The 23608-nt window shown below is 40.2% G+C and overlaps 1 protein-coding gene across 3 annotated transcripts in view; it reads left to right on the top strand.

Moving 5' to 3' along the window:
• brinp1 (bone morphogenetic protein/retinoic acid inducible neural-specific 1) overlaps nucleotides 1-22496 on the top strand; it is a 498298-nt gene extending 475802 nt beyond the window's left edge. For all 3 annotated transcript variants that reach the window (XM_061927310.1, XM_061927308.2, XM_061927309.2), the window contains exon 8: nucleotides 20521-22496. In XM_061927310.1, the coding sequence (XP_061783294.1) occupies nucleotides 20521-21655 (1135 nt within the window). In that variant the 3' untranslated portion in view covers nucleotides 21656-22496. The remainder of the gene's footprint in view (nucleotides 1-20520) is intronic.
• Nucleotides 22497-23608: the final 1112 nt, after the last annotated feature.

Here is a 23608-nt window from a genome sequence, read left to right as displayed (position 1 = left end):
GTCTTTTTTTCTGCAACATCAAGGTATATATTGACGCTTACATAGGTCTGGTGATAATGTTCCCCTTTAAACTTATATATTGGTGCTGATCTAAAAACAAAAAAAAAAAGTGCAGATCAAGGAAAATATTTCCACGGTTTACAGTTCGAGTCAACTTGCATTGACACCAACAAACGAAGCTTAAAATTGTCTTGCCCAGAAAGTCACCTATTTTTCCCAGTCATGTAAGGATTGTTTGGCCTTGGTGGAGGTATGTGCTCAACTGAGATTCATCTTAATCTATCTAGGAATCAAACAGTTTGTTCTGTTAGTCTGCATGGAATTAATGCATAACATATACTTGCCCCCTAGTTGTAGTTTTAAAAATCTAAAAATAGGCCATTACCACTTCTCTTGGCAGCACATAACAGCTGATGGTGGATGAGGGAATTGCAGCATTCCTTAAAGTGTTTCCAAGGTGTGTGCCCACCACCTCGGGGAGGCCTTGTAGCCCATCTCCAGCATGTCAGCCAAAACCAGAGAGGCTGTAGTGCCCGTGGAGGATGTCAACGATGATGATGTGAAAAGCATCCCGCGTTCCCTGCGCGTTTGTGTCGGCGCCATTCCTACGCGAGAACCACAATGGGAGTGGATTTTGTCATCCAGCTGCCACTGTGTACATGCTCTCACTTGGAGAGCTGCTGTGAGAATCATGTTCAATGACGTCTCCTGTGGATTCAACGGCATCCAGGCTTTCTTCGCATCCTCCAAGTTCTCTCAATGTGCCAACCCCCCCGCCCCCATCCGACTAGTGATCAGCCATTACCTCACCAGTAGACATCCTCAGGGGGTAAACAGAAACATCAAATGGTCCAAAAAGTGTAGTTCCGCTGAATAGAGGACTGTCGAGCAATGTTGTTCTTGGCAATGGTTCACATAGCTTAGTACCCATTGCAGTAATTATAAATGATAATTAACTCAAATTTTGTTAGATATAACATGTTTTTTTAATACATGCTCTTTTTTTAAATATCACAACAGCAATTGTTGGATTGGCAGATTCCTTCACGGACAAGATCTAAGACCACACAGTGTAAACAAACAATCAGGTTAACCCTTGTGTAATGTTCATATTGTTGTTACTCAGCCAGCGTTTGTGGGTCTGATGGACCTTTTAATGCCTCACAATCAAACACTTTTATGCTAAAATACTGAACAGATGTTTTACCTTATCCCAATAAACATCTGTTAAGTATTTTAACATAAAAGTGTTTGATTGTGAGGCATTAAAAGCCACAAAATGCAACGGGTCCATCAGACCCACAAACGCTGGCTGAGTAACAACAATATGAACGTTGCCACGGAAAATTTCTCTGCCAGTTTCTGCATCCCACAGGGATTCTTCATTTGTGTTTCTGCACCTGCGGTTCCCACACAAGGTTGCAACATTGTTTGTCAACACTGTCTGCTCTCATTTTCTCGCACATTTGACTTTCTGATGTTCTGTGTATCTACACTCTGTCCTCCTCCTGTCTAGGCCTGTTGTGTGTGTGTGTGTGTGTGTGTGTGTGTGTGTGTGTGTGTGTGTGTGTGTGTGTGTGTGTGTGTGTGTGTGTGTGCGTGTGTGTGTGTGTGTGTGTGGTACACAGAACATCAATTTCCACACTTCTATTAGCCCCGGGTCCAGTGGACCCGGACATCTTATATATAATAGAAATGTGTAGGGGGGGTGTATGGTGTGTGGTCATTAAATATGTATTCTGATATATGTTCTTCACAGAAAATGAGCCAAAGTCAGTGAGTCTCAGTTTGAAAAATTAATTGATTGTATCATTTTTATTTTTTTTATAAAAAATGAAAACGGGTCCCACAGACCCGAACACCACAAATGGAATTGACCCCTGAGGAACTCCACGTCGACACTATGGCATGCATTTATTGCTACAACTCTATAAAGTTAAGCTGGGTAACTATTTTAATGTACATTTGCATAGCTCACATTTTCATTAGTTCTTCAAGCGTTAGTATAGGAACATTTAAAAGGTTTGTCTAAAGCAGAACTGGGCAAAATAAGGCCCGGGGCCGCATGCGGCCCGTTCAGTTTCTCAATCCAGCCCTCCGGACATTCCCCCATTTTTTTTTTTAGATTTCATTAGTGCTTTTGCATGATATACTAGTTACTATGGTAATTAAGTCACAGCAGTTCAGACCAGGCACCAAGCAGTGTGGGTGGGGAGCGTTTCCACAGAGTGTTTCCAGAGCAGCCAGCCTGAAATGCGGGTGTCAGGGACAGACGCGGAAGGACATTTTTACAGCAAAGTTCTAAAGCTTAGTGATGTATCAGATGTATCAGATTGTAAGTGTTTTTTTTTTTACCCTTAGCGTTCATATTTTGCAGTTTGTTGCATTTTTGTTGCGTTTCGCTTGATTGTAAAATATGTTGGTCTAGAGGGGGTGTGATTTATATGTTGTCAATATTCAGTGTTTTATCATTCATAGTTAAAATTGTAAATTCCACATTCTTTATTTTCATGTACATTCTGAATAGAATAGAAAATAATATAATATATATTTATTGTCATTGTACATTGTACAACGAAATTATAAGCAAAACTAATTTAGTGCAAATTCCTAATAACACATAAAAACATAGATAAATAGATAAAAACACATAAAATACATAAAAATACCAAGCACACAGCTCACATGCACAGTCATTCTTGTCTTGTGTTCAGCGACACTATTGTATCTCATTGTGTCTCATTCAGTAAAAAAAAAACGTAAAATTCCATTCCGTTTTTTAAGGTGGTCTGTCATAACGTTTTTTAGCATTTAATCAGACATTATTGTGAGGTTTTATATTAGTGTTCCTGAAAATCAGATATACCGGCCCCCAGACACATTTTTTTCTCTATATTTGGTCTAAATGGTGTACATGTTTGATGAATCATGGCAGTTTTGTTGTCTTACATTGTTTGCTAAAAAACATACAATTTATATTGTCGTTCACAATCATTATGAGACAAGAAGACAACATTCTTTTTTGTTTTTTTTTGCAATCTAACATTTAAAAAATGGCTCGTTCGAGATGGCTAGCATTAATATAATTGCATATTAATGGGGGACGGCGTGGCGAAGTTGGGAGAGTGGCCGTGCCATCAATCTGAGGGTTACTGGTTCAATCCCCACCTTCTACCATCCTAGTCATGTCCGTTGTGTCCTTGAGCAAGACACTTCACCCTTGCTCCTGATGGGCCTGGTTAGCGCCGTGCATGGCAGCTCCCGCCATCAGTGTGTGAATGTGTGTGTGAATGGGTGAATGTGGAAAATAGTGTCAAAGCGCTTTGAGTTCCTTAAAAAGGTAGAAAAGCGTTATACAAGTACGACCCATTTACCATTTACCATTTAAGAGTACCGTATGTGAAAGGTTAACGTCTACCTTATTTACTTCCGTGACAACCTCCTTAAAGTTGTTTAGTCAATCAGGAATGTCAAGCAGCTAAAATGTGCCAAACTTGGATAAGTGTGGAGCATGTTTTGCATGTTTCCCATCATGCTTTGTAATGGATTTTAATGGGTGTAGTATTTAATTGTTTATGGTGCACATACATTTTTTGTGTGTCCACAAAGGTTGTGTTATGTTTGACCATGCCTGTTGACATTTTGTGTTGATTGGATTGTTGTTGTATTTTTTGCACCATGACTAGGGAAGGTAGTCTGCATTGGGTCATATACAGTACAGGCCAAAAGTTTGGACACACCTTCTCATTCAATGGATTTTCTTTATTTTCATGACTATTTACATTGTAGATTGTCACTGAAGGCATCACAACTAAGAATGAACACGTGGAGTTATGTACTTAACAAAAAAAAAAGGGGAAAAAAGGTTTTATATTCTAGTTTCTTCAAATTATCCACCCTTTGCTCTGATTACTGTTTTGCACACTCTTGTCATTCTCTCAATGAGCTTCAAGTGGTAGTCACCTGAAAGGGTTTTCACTTCACAGGTGTCATAGTTTTGATGCTTTCAGTGACAATCTAGAATGTAAATAGTCATAGAAATAAAGAAAACGCATTGAAATAAGAAGGTGTGTCCGAACTTGTAAATGTATGTAAATGCTGTGTAATTCAATAAAGGTAATTGACCTGAAATACATTGTCCACTCGATGGCGATACAGACAGACTATTATTTTTATTTTTTTTGCACCATGACTAGGGAAGGTAGTCCGCATTGGGTCATATACAGTACAGGCCAAAAGTTTGGACATTCAGTGGGTTTTCTTTATTTTCATGACTATTTACATTGTAGATTGTCACTGAAGGCATCAAAACTATGAATGAACACATGTGGAGTTATGCACTTAACAAAAAAGGTGAAAAAAATTAAAACATGTTTTATATTCTAGTTTCTTCAAATTATCCACCCTTTGCTCTGATTACGGTTTTGAACACTCTTGGCATTCTCCCAATAAGCTTCAAGTGGTAGTCACCTGAAAGGGTTTTAACTTCACAGGTGTCATAGTTTTGATGCTTTCAGTGACAATCTAGAATGTAAATAGTCATAGAAATAAAGAAAACGCATTGAAATAAGGTGTGTCCGAACTTGTAAATGTATGTAAATGCTGCGTAATTCACTAAAGGTAATTGACCTGAAATACATTGTCCACTAGATGGCGATACAGACAGACTATTATTATTTTATTTTTTTGCACCATGACTAGGGAAGGTAGTCTGCATTGGGTCATATACAGTACAGGCCAAAAGTTTGGACACACCTTCTCATTCAATGGATTTTCTTTATTTTCATGACTATTTACATTGTAGATTGTCACTGAAGGCATCACAACTAAGAATGAACACGTGGAGTTATGTACTTAACAAAAAAAAAAGGGGAAAAAACTGAAAACATGTTTTATATTCTAGTTTCTTCAAATTATCCACCCTTTGCTCTGATTACTGTTTTGCACACTCTTGTCATTCTCTCAATGAGCTTCAAGTGGTAGTCACCTGAAAGGGTTTTCACTTCACAGGTGTCATAGTTTTGATGCTTTCAGTGACAATCTAGAATGTAAATAGTCATAGAAATAAAGAAAACGCATTGAAATAAGAAGGTGTGTCCGAACTTGTAAATGTATGTAAATGCTGTGTAATTCAATAAAGGTAATTGACCTGAAATACATTGTCCACTCGATGGCGATACAGACAGACTATTATTTTTATTTTTTTTGCACCATGACTAGGGAAGGTAGTCCGCATTGGGTCATATACAGTACAGGCCAAAAGTTTGGACATTCAGTGGGTTTTCTTTATTTTCATGACTATTTACATTGTAGATTGTCACTGAAGGCATCAAAACTATGAATGAACACATGTGGAGTTATGCACTTAACAAAAAAGGTGAAAAAAATTAAAACATGTTTTATATTCTAGTTTCTTCAAATTATCCACCCTTTGCTCTGATTACGGTTTTGAACACTCTTGGCATTCTCCCAATAAGCTTCAAGTGGTAGTCACCTGAAAGGGTTTTAACTTCACAGGTGTCATAGTTTTGATGCTTTCAGTGACAATCTAGAATGTAAATAGTCATAGAAATAAAGAAAACGCATTGAAATAAGGTGTGTCCGAACTTGTAAATGTATGTAAATGCTGCGTAATTCACTAAAGGTAATTGACCTGAAATACATTGTCCACTAGATGGCGATACAGACAGACTATTATTATTTTATTTTTTTGCACCATGACTAGGGAAGGTAGTCTGCATTGGGTCATATACAGTACAGGGCAAAAGTTTGGACACACCTTCTCATTCAATGGGTTGTCTTTATTTTCATGACTATTTACATTGTAGATTGTCACTGAAGGCATCAAAACTATGAATGAACACGTGGAGTTATGTACTTAACAAAAAAAGGTGAAAAAACTGAAAACATGTTTTATATACTAGTTTCTTCAAAATAGCCACTCTTTGCTCTGATTACTGTTTTGCATACTCTTGTCATTCTCTCAATGAGCTTCAAGTGGTAGTCACCTGAAAGGGTTTTCACTTCACAGGTGTCATAGTTTTGATGCTTTCAGTGACAATCTAGAATGTAAATAGTCATAGAAATAAAGAAAACACATTGAAATAAGAAGGTGTGTCCGAACTTGTAAAGGTATGTAAATGCTGCGTAATTCACTAAAGGTAATTGACCTGAAATACATTGTCCACTAGATGGCGATACAGACAGACTATTGTTTTTATTTTTTTTGCACCATGACTAGGGAAGGTAGTCTGCATTGGGTCATATACAGTACAGGCCAAAAGTTTGGACATTCAGTGGGTTTTCTTTATTTTCATGACTATTGTCATGTAGATTGTCACTGAAGGCATCACAACTAAGAATGAACACATGTGGAGTTATGCACTTAACAAAAAAAGGTGAAAAAAATTAAAACATGTTTTATATTCTAGTTTCTTCAAATTATCCACCCTTTGCTCTGATTACGGTTTTGAACACTCTTGGCATTCTCCCAATAAGCTTCAAGTGGTAGTCACCTGAAAGGGTTTTCACTTCACAGGTGTCATAGTTTTGATGCTTTCAGTGACAATCTAGAATGTAAATAGTCATAGAAATAAAGAAAACACATTGAAATAAGAAGGTGTGTCCGAACTTGTAAATGTATGTAAATGATGCGTAATTCACTAAAGGTAATTGACCTGAAATACATTGTCCACTAGATGGCGATACAGACAGACTATTATTTTTTTTATTTTTTTGCACCATGACTAGGGAAGGTAGTCTGCATTGGGTCATATACAGTACAGGGCAAAAGTTTGGACACACCTTCTCATTCAATGGGTTGTCTTTATTTTCATGACTATTTACATTGTAGATTGTCACTGAAGGCATCAAAACTATGAATGAACACGTGGAGTTATGTACTTAACAAAAAAAGGTGAAAAAACTGAAAACATGTTTTATATACTAGTTTCTTCAAAATAGCCACTCTTTGCTCTGATTACTGTTTTGCATACTCTTGTCATTCTCTCAATGAGCTTCAAGTGGTAGTCACCTGAAAGGGTTTTCACTTCACAGGTGTCATAGTTTTGATGCTTTCAGTGACAATCTAGAATGTAAATAGTCATAGAAATAAAGAAAACACATTGAAATAAGAAGGTGTGTCCGAACTTGTAAAGGTATGTAAATGTTGCGTAATTCACTAAAGGTAATTGACCTGAAATACATTGTCCACTAGATGGCGATACAGACAGACTATTATTTTTATTTTTTTTGCACCATAACTAGGGAAGGTAGTCTGCATTGGGTGATATACAGTACAGGGCAAAAGTTTGGACACACCTTCTCATTCAGTGGGTTTTCTTTATTTTCATAACATTGTAGATTGTCACTGAAGGCATCACAACTAAGAATGAACACATGTGGAGTTATGCACTTAACAAAAAAAGGTGAAAAAAATTAAAACATGTTTTATATTCTAGTTTCTTCAAATTATCCACCCTTTGCTCTGATTACGGTTTTGAACACTCTTGGCATTCTCCCAATAAGCTTCAAGTGGTAGTCACCTGAAAGGGTTTTCACTTCACAGGTGTCATAGTTTTGATGCTTTCAGTGACAATCCAGAATGTAAATAGTCATAGAAATAAAGAAAACACATTGAAATAAGAAAGTGTGTCCGAACTTGTAAATGTATGTAAGTGCTGCGTAATTCACTAAAGGTAATTGACCTGAAATACATTGTCCACTAAATGGCGATACAGACAGACTATTATTTTTATTTTTTTTGCACCATGACTAGGGAAGGTAGTCTGCATTGGGTCATATACAGTACAGGCCAAAAGTTTGGACATACCTTCTCATTCAATGGGTTTTCTTTATTTTCATGACATTGTAGATTGTCACTGAAGGCATCAACATTATGAATAAACATGTAGAGTTATGTACTTTAAAAAAAAAGGGGAAAAAACTGAAAACATGTTTTATATTCTAGTTTCTTCAAATTATCCACCCTTTGCTCTGATTACTGTTTTGCATACTCTTGGCATTCTCTCGATGAGCTTCAAGTGGTAGTCACCTGAAAGGGTTGATGGCGATACAGACAGACTATTATTTTTATTTTTTTTGCACCATGACTAGGGAAGATAGTCTGCATTGGGTCATATACAGTACAGGCCAAAAGTTTGGACATACCTTCTCATTCAGTGGGTTGAACACATAGCTACCCTTTGCTCTGATTACGGTTTTGCACACTCTCGGCATTCTCTCAATGAGCTTCAAGTGGTAGTCACCTGAAAGGGTTTTCACTTCACAGGTGTCATAGTTTTGATGCTTTCAGTGACAATCTAGAACAGTGGTTCCTAACCTTGTTGGAGATACCGAACCCCACCAGTTTCATAAGCGCATTCATCGAACCCTTCTTTAGTGAAATTTTTTTTTTTTTTTTTTTTTTCAAATTCAAGACAAAGTTATATGTTTTGGGTAACACTTTAGTATGGGGAACATATTGTAAGTAACAACGACTTAATTTAGAGTGTTTTGGACACTAGGGGAACATAATCTAAGTAACAAAGACTTAATTTAGAGTTATTTGATTAGGGTTAGGGTTAGAGGGTTACGGCCTGGGTTATAGGGTTAGGGTTATAACAAGGCAATGCCGAATAAGGCATGAATAAGTACTTAATAATGACTAGTTAAGAGCCAATATGTTACTAATTTGCATGTTAATAAGCAACTAATTAATGGTGAATATGTTCACCATACTAAAGTGTTAACATGTTTTTTTTTACTGGTGCACAAAATGAACCGTGCATGAACATAATAATAATAATAATAATAATACCTGGGATTTATATAGCGCTTTTCTAAGTACCCAAAGTCGCTTTACATGTAGAACCCATCATTCATTCACACCTGAACATGACCTTGTTCAAAGAACAAAACCAACACAGTGCATAAACTCACAACAAATGACACAGCTGCAAATCAGTCTGACTTCTGCTGTTGCCATATCCGTAATACGCCGATCGGGAGAAGTTTTTATTTACTTAATGAGGTAGTTGGTGTGTCTTGAATCCGCCGAACCCCTGAGCCCGACTCACCGAACCCCTAGGGTTCGATCGAACCCAGGTTAAGAGCCACTGATCTAGAATGTAAATAGTCATGAAAATAAAGAAAACACATTGAAATAAGAAGGTGTGTCCGAACTTGTAAATGCTGCGTAATTCACTAAAGGTAATTGAACTGAAATACTTATGTTGTCCACTAGATGGCGATACAGACAGACTATTAACATGTACGCAACCTAGGTAAGATACCTTATTAAAGCCACATTGTCTCACAGGCCAAATTAAAGACTGCGGGCCCTAGTTTGGACACCCTTGGTGTAAAGCAGGGGTAGGGAACCTATGGCTCTAGAGCCAGATGTGGCTCTTTTGATGACTGCATCTGGCTCTCAGATAAATCTTAGCTGACATTACTTAACACGATAAGTAATGAATAATTCAGCTGGTAATCACAGTGTTAAAAATAACATTCATAATATAAAACATTCTCATGCATTTTAATCCATCCATCCGTTTTCTACCGCACCTGTTCAAGAGGTCGCATTAATAGTAAGAAGTATTTCATTTATTATTGGTTAGCTTCAGAATAACAATGTTATTAAAAAGAATAAGAGACTTATTATACTCAAAAAATGTTGGTCTTACTTAAAAATGCACGCATTTAGTTGCATTCAGTGTTAAAAAATATTATATGGCTCTCACAGCTAAAAAGGTGCAGCAAACTTCGGTATTCAGGTGATTAAATGCATGTAATTAAAGTCAGTCACTATTTAAACGTACGTTTCTTGACTTTCGCTTTTTCTTCCTGCCGTCAGTGTAGCAGCTCACTTTGACAGGTACGAATGCTTTGTCAAAATGTTGTGAATTATTGAGAGCGGCCTCGTCCATGCCGAAAAATGTATCCGGGCTATACATTAACTTCAATTATTAATGCTTAAATAATGACACATACAGAATCTGAATGACCCCTGCATGGGATTATAATACATTCATTAAGAGATAATGACATACTTGGCCTTTAATTGCTATCACACTGCTTGAATTTGATTTTTAAGCCTCGCCATCTCATTTACTTATCACGGCTAAAGACTTATGGCTAAACTAATATGATGATTACATCCAAGTGTTGTCTGTGGCTTTACGTTTTGGCAGGTGATACAATTTGATGCCATTTACTTTTTATGAAACGGACATAAATTGGACAGTTAATCTCTGCTCTTATTAAAAGTCTGTTGTTTGGAAAAAAATAATAACACTAAATTGCGTATTTCTGCTGCTCTGAAGTTTATGACGCATTTAATCTAAATTAGTTTAACTTCGAAGCCGCCGTCTAACTGCAAAGTACTCTCAGTGGAAATAAACAATGTCAACTAAAAGTTTATTGATTTTTGATTTCCTGCGACAATTCTAACAACATTTGATAGCGCAATCAAAGAGTTGCACAATACGTATAAAAGGCATTAGTTAATGTGCGTCATTTCCTGCGAGGCATTGGACTTTATAAGAAAGTATGCTAATTCTTAATTTATGTAAATTGAACTGATAAGGCCCCTCCAAATTGCGGCGCATTTCTTTTCTGATTAGTTCCACACATTTCATACATAAGGAACCCGTCGGTAGCGGGATTCCAGACACAGGCTGGCAACATGATCTGACTGCAAATAAGTGCCCCGCGCTGCAGAATTACACCGGAGTAATAAAAACCAGATCTTATCACAGAGTCACTTGTGTCAAGAGATTAAGATATAGTATTTTTTCAGCAGAGGCAAGAAAATGTCGCGCCAATGAGGTCAAAATTAGCACACGGCGGCACAAAAAAGATGACATGATTGAAAACCTGAAAGTATTAATGTTATCAAATCGTAGATCAGGTATCCTTATATTCCATAGTCTGTCATCCAGTGCTTCTTAAAGTGGGGTCACTGCAGGGATATTCAACTAAATTGTTTTTACAGAATAGATTTTTATTTTGCATATTCTGTATTTTTCTTATTGTCTTGTGAAGAACATAATGTCATGGCTGTCTTGAGTTTCCAATCATTTCTACAACTCTTATTATTTTGTGATAGAGTGATTGGAGCACATACTTGTTGGTCACAAAAAACATTCATGAAGTTTGGTTCTTTTATGAATTTATTATGGGTCTACTGAAAATGTGAGCAAATCTGCTGGGTCAAAAGTATACATACAGCAATGTTAATATTTGGCAAGTTTCACTGCAATAAGGCGCTTCTGGCAAGCGTCTGGTTTAATTGTTGACCACTCCTCTTGACAAATCTGGTGCAGTTCAGCTAAATGTGTTGGTTTTCTGACATGGACTTGTTTCTTCAGCATTGTCCAGATGTTTAAGTCAGGACTTTGGGAAGGCCATTCTAAAACCTTAATTCTAGCCTGATTTAGCCATTCCTTTACCACTTTTGACTTGTGTTTGGGGTCATTGTCCTGTTAGAACACCGAACTGCGCCCAAGACCCAACTTCCAGGCTGATGATATTAGGTTGTCCTGAAGAAATTGGAGGTAATCCTCTTTTTTCATTGTCCCATTTACTCTCTGTAAAGCACCAGTTCCATTGGCAGCAAAACAGGGCCAGAGCATAATACTACCACCACCATGACAGTAGGGATGGTGTTCCTGGGATTCAAGGCCTCACCTTTTCTCTTCCAAACATATTGCTGGGTATTGTGGCCAAACAGCTCAATGCCTTTTTTAGGGGCACTCGCCTTTTGTTTATTTTTGGTTTAAAGGTCTACTGAAACCCACTACTACCGACCACGCAGTCTGATAGTTTATATATCAATGATGCAATCTTAACATTGCAACACATGCCAATCTGGCCGGGTTAGCTTACTAAAGTGCAATTTTAAATTTCGCGCGAAATATCCTGCTGAAAACGTCTCGGTATGATGACGTCTGCGCGTGACGTCACGGATTGTGGAGGACATTTTGGGACAGCATGGTGGCCAGCTATTAAGTCGTCTGTTTTCATCGCAAAATTCCACAGTATTCTGGACATCTGTGTTGGTGAATCTTTTGCAATTTGTTCAATGAACAATGGAGACAGCAAGGAAGAAAGCTGTAGGTGGGAAGCGGTGTATTGCGGGCGGCTGCAGCAACACAAACACAGCCGGTGTTTCATTGTTTACATTCCCGAAAGATGACAGTCAAACTTTACCATTGGCCTGTGGAGAACTGGGACAACAGAGACTCTTACCAGGAGGACTTTGAGTTGGATGCGCAGACGCGGTACCGTGAGTACGCATGCAGCTGCGGATTCCAAACATTTGATCGCTTGCCCGTACGTGCGTGCCGCTATGTGCATGTCACGTACGTAACTTTGGGGATTTTGGGGAAATATATGTGCTGTATGAAATTTGGGGAGGTGAACGGTACTTTGGGCTGTGGGATTGAGTGTGTTGTGCAGGTGTTTGAGTTGTATTGGCGGGTTATATGGACGGGAGGGGGGAGGTGTTTGTTATGCGGAATTAATTTGTGGCATATTAAATATAAGCCTGGTTGTGTTGTGGCTAATAGAGTATATATATGTCTTGTGTTTATTTACTGTTTTAGTCATTCTCAGCTGAATATCAGGTCCCACCCGCCTCTCACAGCATCTTCCCTATCTGAATCGCTCCCACTGCCCTCGAGTCCTTCACTCTCACTTTCCTTATCCACAAATCTTTCATCCTCGCTCAAATTAATGGGGAAATCGTCGCTTTCTCGGTCTGAATCGCTCTCGCTGCTGGTGGCCATGATTGTAAACAATGTGCGGATGTGAGGAGCTCCACAACCTGTGACGTCACGCTACTCGTCTGCTACTTCCGGTACAGGCAAGGCTGTTTTATCAGCGACCAAAAGTTGCGAACTTTATCGTCGATGTTCTCTACTAAATCCTTTCAGCAAAAATATGGCAATATCGCGAAATGATATGACACATAGAATTCACCTGCTATCCCCGTTTAAATAAGACAATCGCATTTCAGTAGGCCTTTAAGCATTGAATACAACGTTTACAAAGCAATTAGCTACCTGCTGCCACCTACTGATTTGGAAGAGTATTACACGGTTACTCTGCCGAGCTCTAGACAGCACCGACACTCAACAATGGCACTTTCTTTGCAGATGGTTTGCATAAAATATTTTTAACCCAAATAGGTGAAATTACATAATCTCCCACGGCACACCAGACTGTGTGAATAGCCTCGGGTTAGCGAGTCACTTGTTACCGTGATGACCACCTTACTTTGAAGTGGTCCTTCATCTATTTGAGGAACACGGCTTTGAATGGCTTGAAAAAAACCGAAACAACTTTACGTAACTAAGATTGACGGTTTTTAGTTGTCATTGGTGACATTTCATACCCTGGTTGATTACAGTAGCAGCTTGCTCAGAATAGCAAATATCGGTTACATGTCTGGTCACTAATTGGAGCGTTGCTGTGCCCTGTCATGGCGCAATTATGCAAATGAGCTGCTTCAGTTTCATGCAAATGCGCAATTACAACAGAAACAGACACTCATGCTTATGTGCATAATAAACGGGACAACTCATTAGTTGTTGTTTTTTTTTAGTTTTTGTTCATACAAATCAACAAGTGTGTGACGGAAAAGAGTACACACTGTCCATTGAACAACTGCTGGTCAAATAAGAGCAACGACACGGATGCCTCAAGGGCGATGTGTTCAACGCTCCCACTCTATCTGTCAACACCAGATACCTGGCGCTACCACTGTGATTGCCCTGGAGCTTTATGTATTTATTTTTTTCTCCCTCCGCCTAATTACAGATAAACATACGGACAGGGCATGTACCGAGAGAGTTTTGGTCTGAGTGCCCAGAAAACTCAATTATAATGATGTGGATATGATAATGTGGGTGCTTTCCAGGGGTAACGACGTTTCAAATGGTTGATGCGAAGGTGTGTACATGAAGGCATTGATTGCCTGCCAACGACTGTCCAAAGGAAAAAAAAATCAACAAACTGGAGCAAACAAGCAAAACAAGTTTTAAAATTGGATCAACACATGAGCCACAAGGAAGGAAATCATTAAAATAAATGTAAAGCAAATAGAGATTTTTTTTTTTTTTTAGTTTTTCATTCGTCTAACCCAGGGGTGTCAAACGTACGACCCGAGGGCCGGATCAGGCCCGCAAACAGGTTTTATCCGGCCCATGGGATGAGTTTGCTATGTTTAAAAATTAACCTGCATTTTTTGAATGAAAGAAACTGCTGTTCTAAATGTGTCCACTGGATGTCGCAATAGCAATTTTTTGTATGTTTGTAGATGATGCTACATATGTACAAACTAAACCACATGATGTTAGTACATCAGTCAAAGAAAATGATCAAACTACATAAATAACATGCTGTAATTCGATTTTGATATAATTTTTTTATCTTGATAGATTGAAAATTAACATCAATGAGTTGACTGATGGACATTATCACATCATTTATTCAGAAAATATAAAAAACGACAAATAAAGTATTTATACTATTAAAGGGAAACATTATCACCAGACCTATGTAAGCGTCAATATATACCTTGATGTTGCAGAAAAAAGACCATATATTTTTTTAACCGATTTCCGAACTCTAAATGGGTGAATTTTGGTGAATTAAACGCCTTTCTATTATTTGCTCTCGGAGCAACGTGACGTCACATCGGGAAGCAATCCGCCATTTTTTCACTTTCGTCGGTGTGTTGTCGGAGGGTGTAACAACACGAACAGGGACGGATTCAAGTTGCACCAGTGGCCCAAAGATGCGAAAGTGGCAAGAAATTGGACGAAATTTGTTCAAAATACGAGGGTGTGGGGAAAGCCGACGAAATGGTCAGTCGTTTGTTCCGCACACTTTACCGACGAAAGCTATGCTACGACAGAGATGGCAAGAATGTGTGGATATCCTGCGACACTCAAAGCAGATGCATTTCCAACGATAAAGTCATAGAAATCTGCCGCCAGACCCCCATTGAATCTGCCGGAGTGTGTGAGCTATTCAGGGACAAAGGACCTCGGTAGCACGGCAAGCAATGGCGGCAGTTTGTTCCCGCAGACGAGCGAGCTAAACCCCCTGGATGTCTTGACTCACACCGTCCCTTATGCCACCGAAAATGATCAAGAGAAGAATATCGACCCTAGCTTCCCTGGCCTGCTGACATCAACTCCAAAATTGGACAGATCAGCTTTCAGGAAAAGAGAGCGAATGAGGGTATGTCTACAGAATATATTAATTGATGAAAACTTTATTCATTACTCGCGGTTTTATGTAAATTATTATACATAAACTGTGTTTACCAATAATTTAGCTTAAAAACATTATTATTTTTCAATCATTCGAGTACATTCGGGTAGTCTTGTGTAATGCAGTATTTTCTGTCTATTTAGGTATGGTTAACCTGAGTGCTGAAATCGTGGACAAATATATGTTCTTAGCGCGCCTAAAATGGGCTGTCTGCACTCTCAAAGTGCATGTTGTTGCCAAATGCATTTCATATGCTGTAAACCTAGTTCATAGTTGTTAGTAATTATCTTATCAGACAGTGTTAAGCCGCTGAAATCCGAGTCTGAATCCGAGCTAATGTCGCTATACCTTGCTGTTCTACCGACATGTTTGTTTGTATTGGCATCACTATGTGACGTCACAGGAAAATGGACGGGTGTATATAACAATGATTAAAATCAGGCACTTTGAAGCTTTTTTTAGGGATATTGCGTGATGGGTAAAATTTTGAAAAAAACTTTGAAAAATAAAATAAGCCACTGGGAACTGATTTTTAATGGTTTTAACCCTTCTGAAATTGTGATAATGTTCCCCTTTAACCGCGACAGGTAATTGTAAAAAAACAAACAATCCAACAACGTTATGATTTATACAATTTCAGAATCTGCTTGTTCTATTTGTAAACAAAGAAAACAATCTGAAGTTGTCTTTATTTTTAAGTTATAGTGCTGTGATTTTAACTGTCCGGTTCACTTGGGAGTAGATTTGTCTCCATGTGGCCCCCCAATCTAAAATGAATTTGACACCCCTGAGTTACCGTATTTTTCGGAGTATAAGTTGCACCGGAGTATAAGTCGCATCTGCCGAAAATGCATAATAAAGAAGGAAAAAAACATATATAAATCGCACTGGAACCAAACTATGAAAAAAACTGCGACTTATAGTCCGAAAAATACGATACATAAATGAGATTACGAAAACAATGTGTAAGTACCAAAAACGTAGAGGAGCCTTGTGGAACGCCTCAGTTATGTAAACCACAGACGCTAGTATTCGATTCAACACTTGAGCTACATTAGGGGTGTCAAACGTACGGGTCGAGGGCCGGATCAGGCCCGCGAACAGGTTTTATCCGGCCCGCGGGATGAGTTTGCTATGTTTAAAAATCAACCTGAAATTTTTGAATGAAAGAAACAGCTGTTCTAAATGTGTCCACTGGGTGTAGCATTAGCAATTCTTTATATATTTGTAGATGACATATAAAATAAACCACATGATGTTGGAAAATGATCAAACTACATGAACATGCTGTAGTTTGATTTTGATATATTTTTTTTATCTTGATTGATTGAAAATTAACACCAACGAGTTGACTAATGAACATAGCATATATTAAACAAGAATGTTTTCATGTAGACACATAGAATCATCATACTGGTGTGATGCTTACCACCACCAGGTGTGAATGAATGATGAGTTCCCACTTCTCTGTGAGTGCTTTGAGTATCTAATAATAGAAAAGCGCGATATAAAATCTAATCCATTATTATTATTATTCTATGTATCAAGTGTTAATTCAAGGCTAAGGCAAAATATCGAGATATATATCGTGTATCGTGACATGGCCTAAAAATATTGAGATATTAATAAAAGGCCATATCTCCCAGCCCTAAGGTCAAATAATTTTATAAGTATAATGTTTTTGGTCCAATGCCTTAGTGATCATTGATCATCAGTACTTTTCAGAGGCGGTATAGTACCAAAAATCATTCATTAGTATCGCGGTACTATACTAATACCGGTATACCGTCCAACCCTATTGTGTAATATTTGACTTTCAGCTCAAACAATGGTATGTAAATAAAGAAAACAAGGAACTGGTTTAAAGGGGAACATTATCACCAGACCTATGTAAGCGTCAATATATACCTTGATGTTGCAGAAAAAAGACCATATATTTTTTTAACCGATTTCCGAACTCTAAATGGGTGAATTTTGGCGAATTAAACGCCTTTCTATTATTCGCTCTCAGAGCGATGACGTCACAACGTGACGTCACATGGGGAAGCAATCCGCCATTTTCTCAAACACATTACAAACACAGAGTCAAATCAGCTCTGTTATTTTCAGTTTTTTCGACTGTTTTCCGTATCTTGGAGACATCATGCCTCGTCGGTGTGTTGTCGGAGGGTGTAACAACACGAACAGGGACGGATTCAAGTTGCACCAGTGGCCCAAAGATGCGAAAGTGGCAAGAAATTGGACATTTGTTCCGCACACTTTACCGACGAAAGCTATGCTACGACAGAGATTGCAAGAATGTGTGGATATCCTGCGACACTCAAAGCAGATGCATTTCCAACTGGACTGGACAGATCAGCTTTCAGGAAAAGAGAGCGGATGAGGGTATGTCTACAGAATATATTAATTGATGAAAACTGGGCTGTCTGCACTCTCAAAGTGCATGTTGTTGCCAAATGTATTTCATATGCTGTAAACCTAGTTCATAGTTGTTAGTTTCCTTTAATGCCAAACAAACACATACCAATCGTTGGTTAGAAGGCGATCGACGAATTTGTCCTCGCTTTCTCCCGTGTCGCTGGTTGTCGTGTCGTTTTCGTCGGTTTCGCTTGCATACGGTTCAAACCGATATGGCTCAATAGCTTCAGTTTCTTCTTCAATTTCGTTTTCGCTACCTGCCTCCACACTACAACCATCCGTTTCAATACATGCGTAATCTGTTGAATCGCTTAAGCCGCTGAAATCCGAGTCTGAATCCGAGCTAATGTCGCTATACCTTGCTGTTCTATGCGCCATGTTTGTTTGTATTGGCATCACTATGTGACGTCACAGGAAAATGGACGAGTGTATATAACGATGGTTAAAATCAGGCACTTTGAAGCTTTTTTTAGGGATATTGCGTGATGGGTAAAATTTTGAAAAAAACTTTGAAAAATAAAATTAGCCACTGGGAACTGATTTTTAATGGTTTTAACCCTTCTGAAATTGTTATAATGTTCCCCTTTAAATATTGTGTTGATATTGTTAAACTGTCAATGGCACTCACTATAAATCAGTAGAAAAATAAACATTTAATACATGTGGTATCGGTTGGAATCCCTCATGGATGACCATGAGTGGAAGACCTGCTCAGTGGCCTTGTGGTTAGAAGGTCCGCCCTGAGACTGGAAGGTCGTGAATTCAAACAGCGGCCGAGTCATACCAAAGACTATAAAAATGGGACCCATTGCCTCCCTGCTTGGCACCAAAATGATTCCCGAGCGTGGCCACCGCTGCTGCTCACTGCTCCCCTCACCTCCCAGGGGTTGAGCATGGGGATGTGTCAAATGCAAAGGATAATTTCACCACACCTCGTGTGTGTGTGACTATTGTTCGGACTTTAACTTTAACGACCGGAATCAGAAAAATAAAAACCTGATCTGAACATCCCTAGTTCCGATACATTTCTACAGTTCGACACGTTTTTTCTCTTCATCAATCAATCAATGTTTATTTATATAGCCCTAAATCACAAGTGTCTCAAAGGGCTGCACAAGCCACAACGACATCCTCGGTACAAAGCCCACATAAGGGCAAGGAAAATCTCACCCCAGTGGGACGTCGATGTGAATGACTATGAGAAACCTTGGAGAGGACCACATATGTGGGTAACCCCCCCCCTAGGGGAGACCGAATGCAATGGATGTCGAGTGGGTCTGACATAATATTGTGAGAGTCCAGTCCATAGTGGATCCAACATAATAGTAAAAGTCCAGTCCATAGTGGGGCCAGCAGGACACCATCCCGAGCGGACACGAGTCAGCAGCGCAGAGATGTTCCCAGCCGATGCACAGGCGAGCGGTCCACCCCGGGTCCCGACTCTGGACAGACAGCACTTCATCCATGGCCACCGGACCTGTACCCCACCCCCCTCCACAAGGGAGAGGGGAGCAGAGGAGAAAAGAAAAGAAACGGCAGATCAACTGGTCTAAAAGGGGGGTCTATTTAAAGGCTAGAGTATACAAATGAGTTTTAAGATGGGACTTAAATGCTTCTACTGAGGTAACATCTCTAATTGTTACCGGGAGGGCATTCCATAGTACTGGAGCCCGAATAGAAAACGCTCTATAGCCCGCAGACTTTTTTTGGGCTCTGGGAATCACTAATCAGCCGGAGTTCTTTGAACGCAGATTTCTTGCCGGGACATATGGTACAATACAATCGACAAGATAGGACGGAGCTAGACCGTGTAGTATTTTATACGTAAGTAGTAAAACCTTAAAGTCACATCTTAAGTGCACAGGAAGCCAGTGCAGGTGAGCCAGTATAGGCGTAATATGATCAAACTTTCTTGTTCTTGTCAAAAGTCTAGCAGCCGCATTTTGTACCAATTGTAATCTTTTAATGCTAGACATAGGGAGACCCGAAAATAATATGTTACAGTAGTCGAGACGAGACGTAACGAACGCATGAATAATGATCTCAGCGTCGCTAGTGGATAAAATAGAACGAATTTTAGCGATATTACGGAGATGAAAGAAGGCCGTTTTAGTAACACTCTTAATGTGTGATTCAAACGAGAGAGTTGGGTCGAAGATAATACCCAGATTCTTTACCTTGTGTAATTGTTTGGTTGTCAAATGTTAAGGTGGTATTATTAAATAAATGTCGGTGTTTAGCAGGACAGATAATCAGCATTTCCGTTTTCTTGGCGTTGATTTGCAAGAAGTTAGCGGACATCAATTGTTTAATTTCATTAAGACACGCCTCCCGCTGACTACAATCAAAGATCGCACTACGTTGTATAACACACCCTGTATGCATCTGTCCTGTCTCAATGTGGTCCCGTCGTCCTCGAGAGGCGATGCGTTCATGCTCATTCGGGTCCCTGGCTGGCGGGGTCTTTCTGGCCTGCTAAAGAATGCAACGCCATCCATCATAGTTAGCACGGGGGGGTTCATTAACGTGTCGCGCTAACCTTGACCAAATGTGCTCTCCTCAAAAGGAAAATCTGAATCCATTTCCTCGACTCGGGAATGAAGTTCTAATACTGTCAAGATGACAGGGAGAGATGCCTTAGGGGGGAACGTAGGGACGAGCTCAGAATAGCAAGTGCTATCTTCCACCTAAGGGAAATAACCAAACGTCTCTGATAATGCTGACACAGCATCCTTCATCTATAGATTGCATTGATTCATTGCTGCCGTTGGTTGGTTCGAGTTGTTTACCCAGATTTTCTTGTCTTTTCCGACAAAGGTCCGTGATGCAGTGGCTCAACAGGGTTCAGTCCTTCCTCTACTGCAACGAGAACGGCTTCTGGGGGACCTTCCTGGAGAGCCAAAGGACATGCGTGTGCCACACGGGCGTCACCCTGTGCCAGCGGCCCATCCCGTGCGTCATCGGCGGCAACAACAGCTGCGCCATGTGCAGCCTGGCCAACATCTCCCAGTGCGGCTCCTGCAACAAGGGCTACAAGATGTACCGCGGACGCTGCGAGCCCCAGAACGTGGACTCGGAGCGCAGCGAGCAGTTCATCAGCTTCGAAACCGACTTGGACTTCCAGGATCTGGAGCTGAAGTACTTGCTGCAGAAGATGGACTCGCGCCTGTACATTCACACCACGTTCATCAGCAACGAGATCCGCCTGGAGACTTTCTTCGACCCCAGGTGGCGCAAGCGCATGTCCCTGACGCTGAAGAGCAACAAGAACCGCATGGACTACCTCCACATGATCATCGGTCTGTCCATGAAGATCTGCCAGATGCGCAACAGCAGCATCGACCCCATGTTCTTCGTGTACGTCAACCCTTTCAGCGGGAGCCACTCGGAGGGCTGGAGCATGCCCTTCGGGGAACACGGCTACCCGCGATGGGAGAAGGTACGCCTGCAGAACTCGCAGTGCTTCAACTGGACCCTCCTGTTAGGCAACCGCTGGAAGACCTTCTTCGAGACCGTGCACATCTACCTGAGAAGCCGAGCCAAGATCCCGACAGGGCTCCGCAACGACACGGGTCCGGTGGATCTGGCCGATCCCAACAAGCGGCAGATCTACATCAAAATCTCCGACATCCAAGTGTTCGGCTACAGCCTGCGCTTCAACGCCGACCTGCTCCGAAGCGCCGTGCAGCAGGTGAACCAGTCGTACACGCAGGGGAGTCAGTTCTACTCGTCCTCGTCCGTCATGCTCCTGCTGCTGGACATACGGGATCGGATTAACCGCCTCGCCCCTCCGTCAGCGCCCGGCAAACCCCAACTGGACCTCTTTTCTTGTATGCTGAAGCATCGGCTCAAGCTGACAAACAGCGAGATGATCCGGGTCAACCACGCCTTGGACATGTACAGCACGGAGATACTAAAACAATCAGACCACCTGACTGCTAAACTGTGTTGATCACCTCAAACGTGCCCCGGACCATTCCACGTTGGTGGGCAAACGTTTTCTTTGACTTTTTTTGCTTTTGGCCTTTTTCTGCCTTTTCGTGACGCAACTTTGTAAACATACTTTCAAAAGAGGAGGAAAAGCGCTCCAGGATGCTTCAAAAGACTAATACAAAGACTGTAACATACGTGTCCCAGCATGTCCGTCGATCCCTCCGAGAACTTTTGTGTCAGATTAAAAAAAAAAAAAATCAAAAAAAAAAAAAATGTATGTACTCGTGAAAAAGAGGCCTTGATTTTTTCCCCCGAGGGATCAAAGGTGATATCTGAAACTGCCATTCTTCTTTGAAACATTTTTAACGGGGAAAAAAAAAAAAAAAAAAAAAGGATAAAAAATCATCGGAACACAAGGGCAGATTTTAGTTGAGCTAACATGCAGAATGGGCGGCGATGGTTTGATATTAAAATGCGTTTATAAAAGGATTAAAAACAGCCCTATAGTGTAGCCAACACATTTATTACGGCGTCTTTATTACATTTCAAACCGACGGTGAGTCGGCGATGACCTTTTTGCGAGTTATGAGGCACTCTGTGGGGCGCACGCAGCAGGCGGCGGCGGCGAATGGATCGTCACGTCCAGCAAAAGCCAGCTGTTTATATATATACATATACACTTAATGTGGGTGGATGTCTGCGCATTACTTTATTTTGACTCATCTTTTGCTGGTATCGTTAAATGTGTGTCATTTGAAGATCAATCGAACTGGAAAAAAAAAGATACAAAAATACGAACGCTTCTTTGCGTGTTTTTTTTGTTTATTTATTTTTTATTTTATTTTGAAGGTTATGCTGTTCCACAAAGGCAGTAGTACCTCCCGGTGCACAATGTCGTGGTCTCGAAAGTTTTAACAATCAACGCTATTTTGTACTGCTTTGCATAAAAGTAAACGACAAAAAAAAAAAAAAAAAAAAAAAAAGGTTCATGTTGTGAGTGCTGGTTTGTGGAGCTTTTTTAATTTATTTTTTATTTTTATTTTTGGGAGTAAATGTTCATTGTTCAGGCATATTTATAAAAAGCCATATATCCCCCCCTCCCCAAATAGACGTAGAGTAAGTACCATAAATGCTCTAATTATCTCAGTTTTTTTCCTTACTTAAACCGCAAAGAGGAAATATTGTACAAGACCGAAGCAACAGAACCGACGTTGTAAGGAGCAAAATTGATTAATTCATTGGAAACAACAGTATGGCAAATGTAACGCAACCAACACGCTAAAGCGCATGCAGAGGTAGATACACTATATTGCCAAAAGTATTTGGCCACCTGCCTTGACTCACATATGAACTTGAAGTGCCATCCCATCCATACCCAGAGGGTTCAATATGATGTCGGTCCACCTTTTGCAGCTTCAACTCTTCTGGGAAGGCTGTCCACAAGGTTGCGGAGTGTGTTTATAGGAATTTTCCACCATTCTTCCAAAAGCGCATTGGTGAGGTCACACACTGATGTTGGTCGAGAAGGCCTGTCCGTTCTAATTCATCCCAAAGGTGTTATATCGGGTTCAGGTCAGGACTCTGTGCAGGCCAGTCAAGTTCATCCACAGCAGACTCTGTCATCCATGTCTTTATGGACCTTGCTTTGTGCACTGGTGCACAGTCATGTTGGAAGAGGAAGGGGCCCGCTCCAAACTGTTCCCACAAGGTTGGGAGTATGGGATTGTCCAAAATGTTTTGGTATCCTCGAGCGTTCAAAGTTCCTTTCACTGGAACTAAGGGGCCAAGCCCAACTCCTGAAAAACAACCCCACACCATAATTCTTCCTCCACCAAATTTCCCACTTTACACAATGCAGTCTGAAATGTACCGTTTCTCCCGGCAACATCCGAACCCAGACTCGTCCATCAGATTGCCAGATGGAAAAGCATGATTCATCACTCCAGAAAACGCGTCTCCACTGCTCTAGAGT

This window comes from Nerophis lumbriciformis, linkage group LG32 (genome assembly GCF_033978685.3).
Source record: "Nerophis lumbriciformis linkage group LG32, RoL_Nlum_v2.1, whole genome shotgun sequence".
NCBI classification, from domain to species: Eukaryota; Metazoa; Chordata; class Actinopteri; order Syngnathiformes; family Syngnathidae; genus Nerophis; species Nerophis lumbriciformis.
The sequence above is the reverse complement of the archived record's forward strand: the minus strand, read 5'-3'. Positions and strand labels throughout refer to the sequence as shown.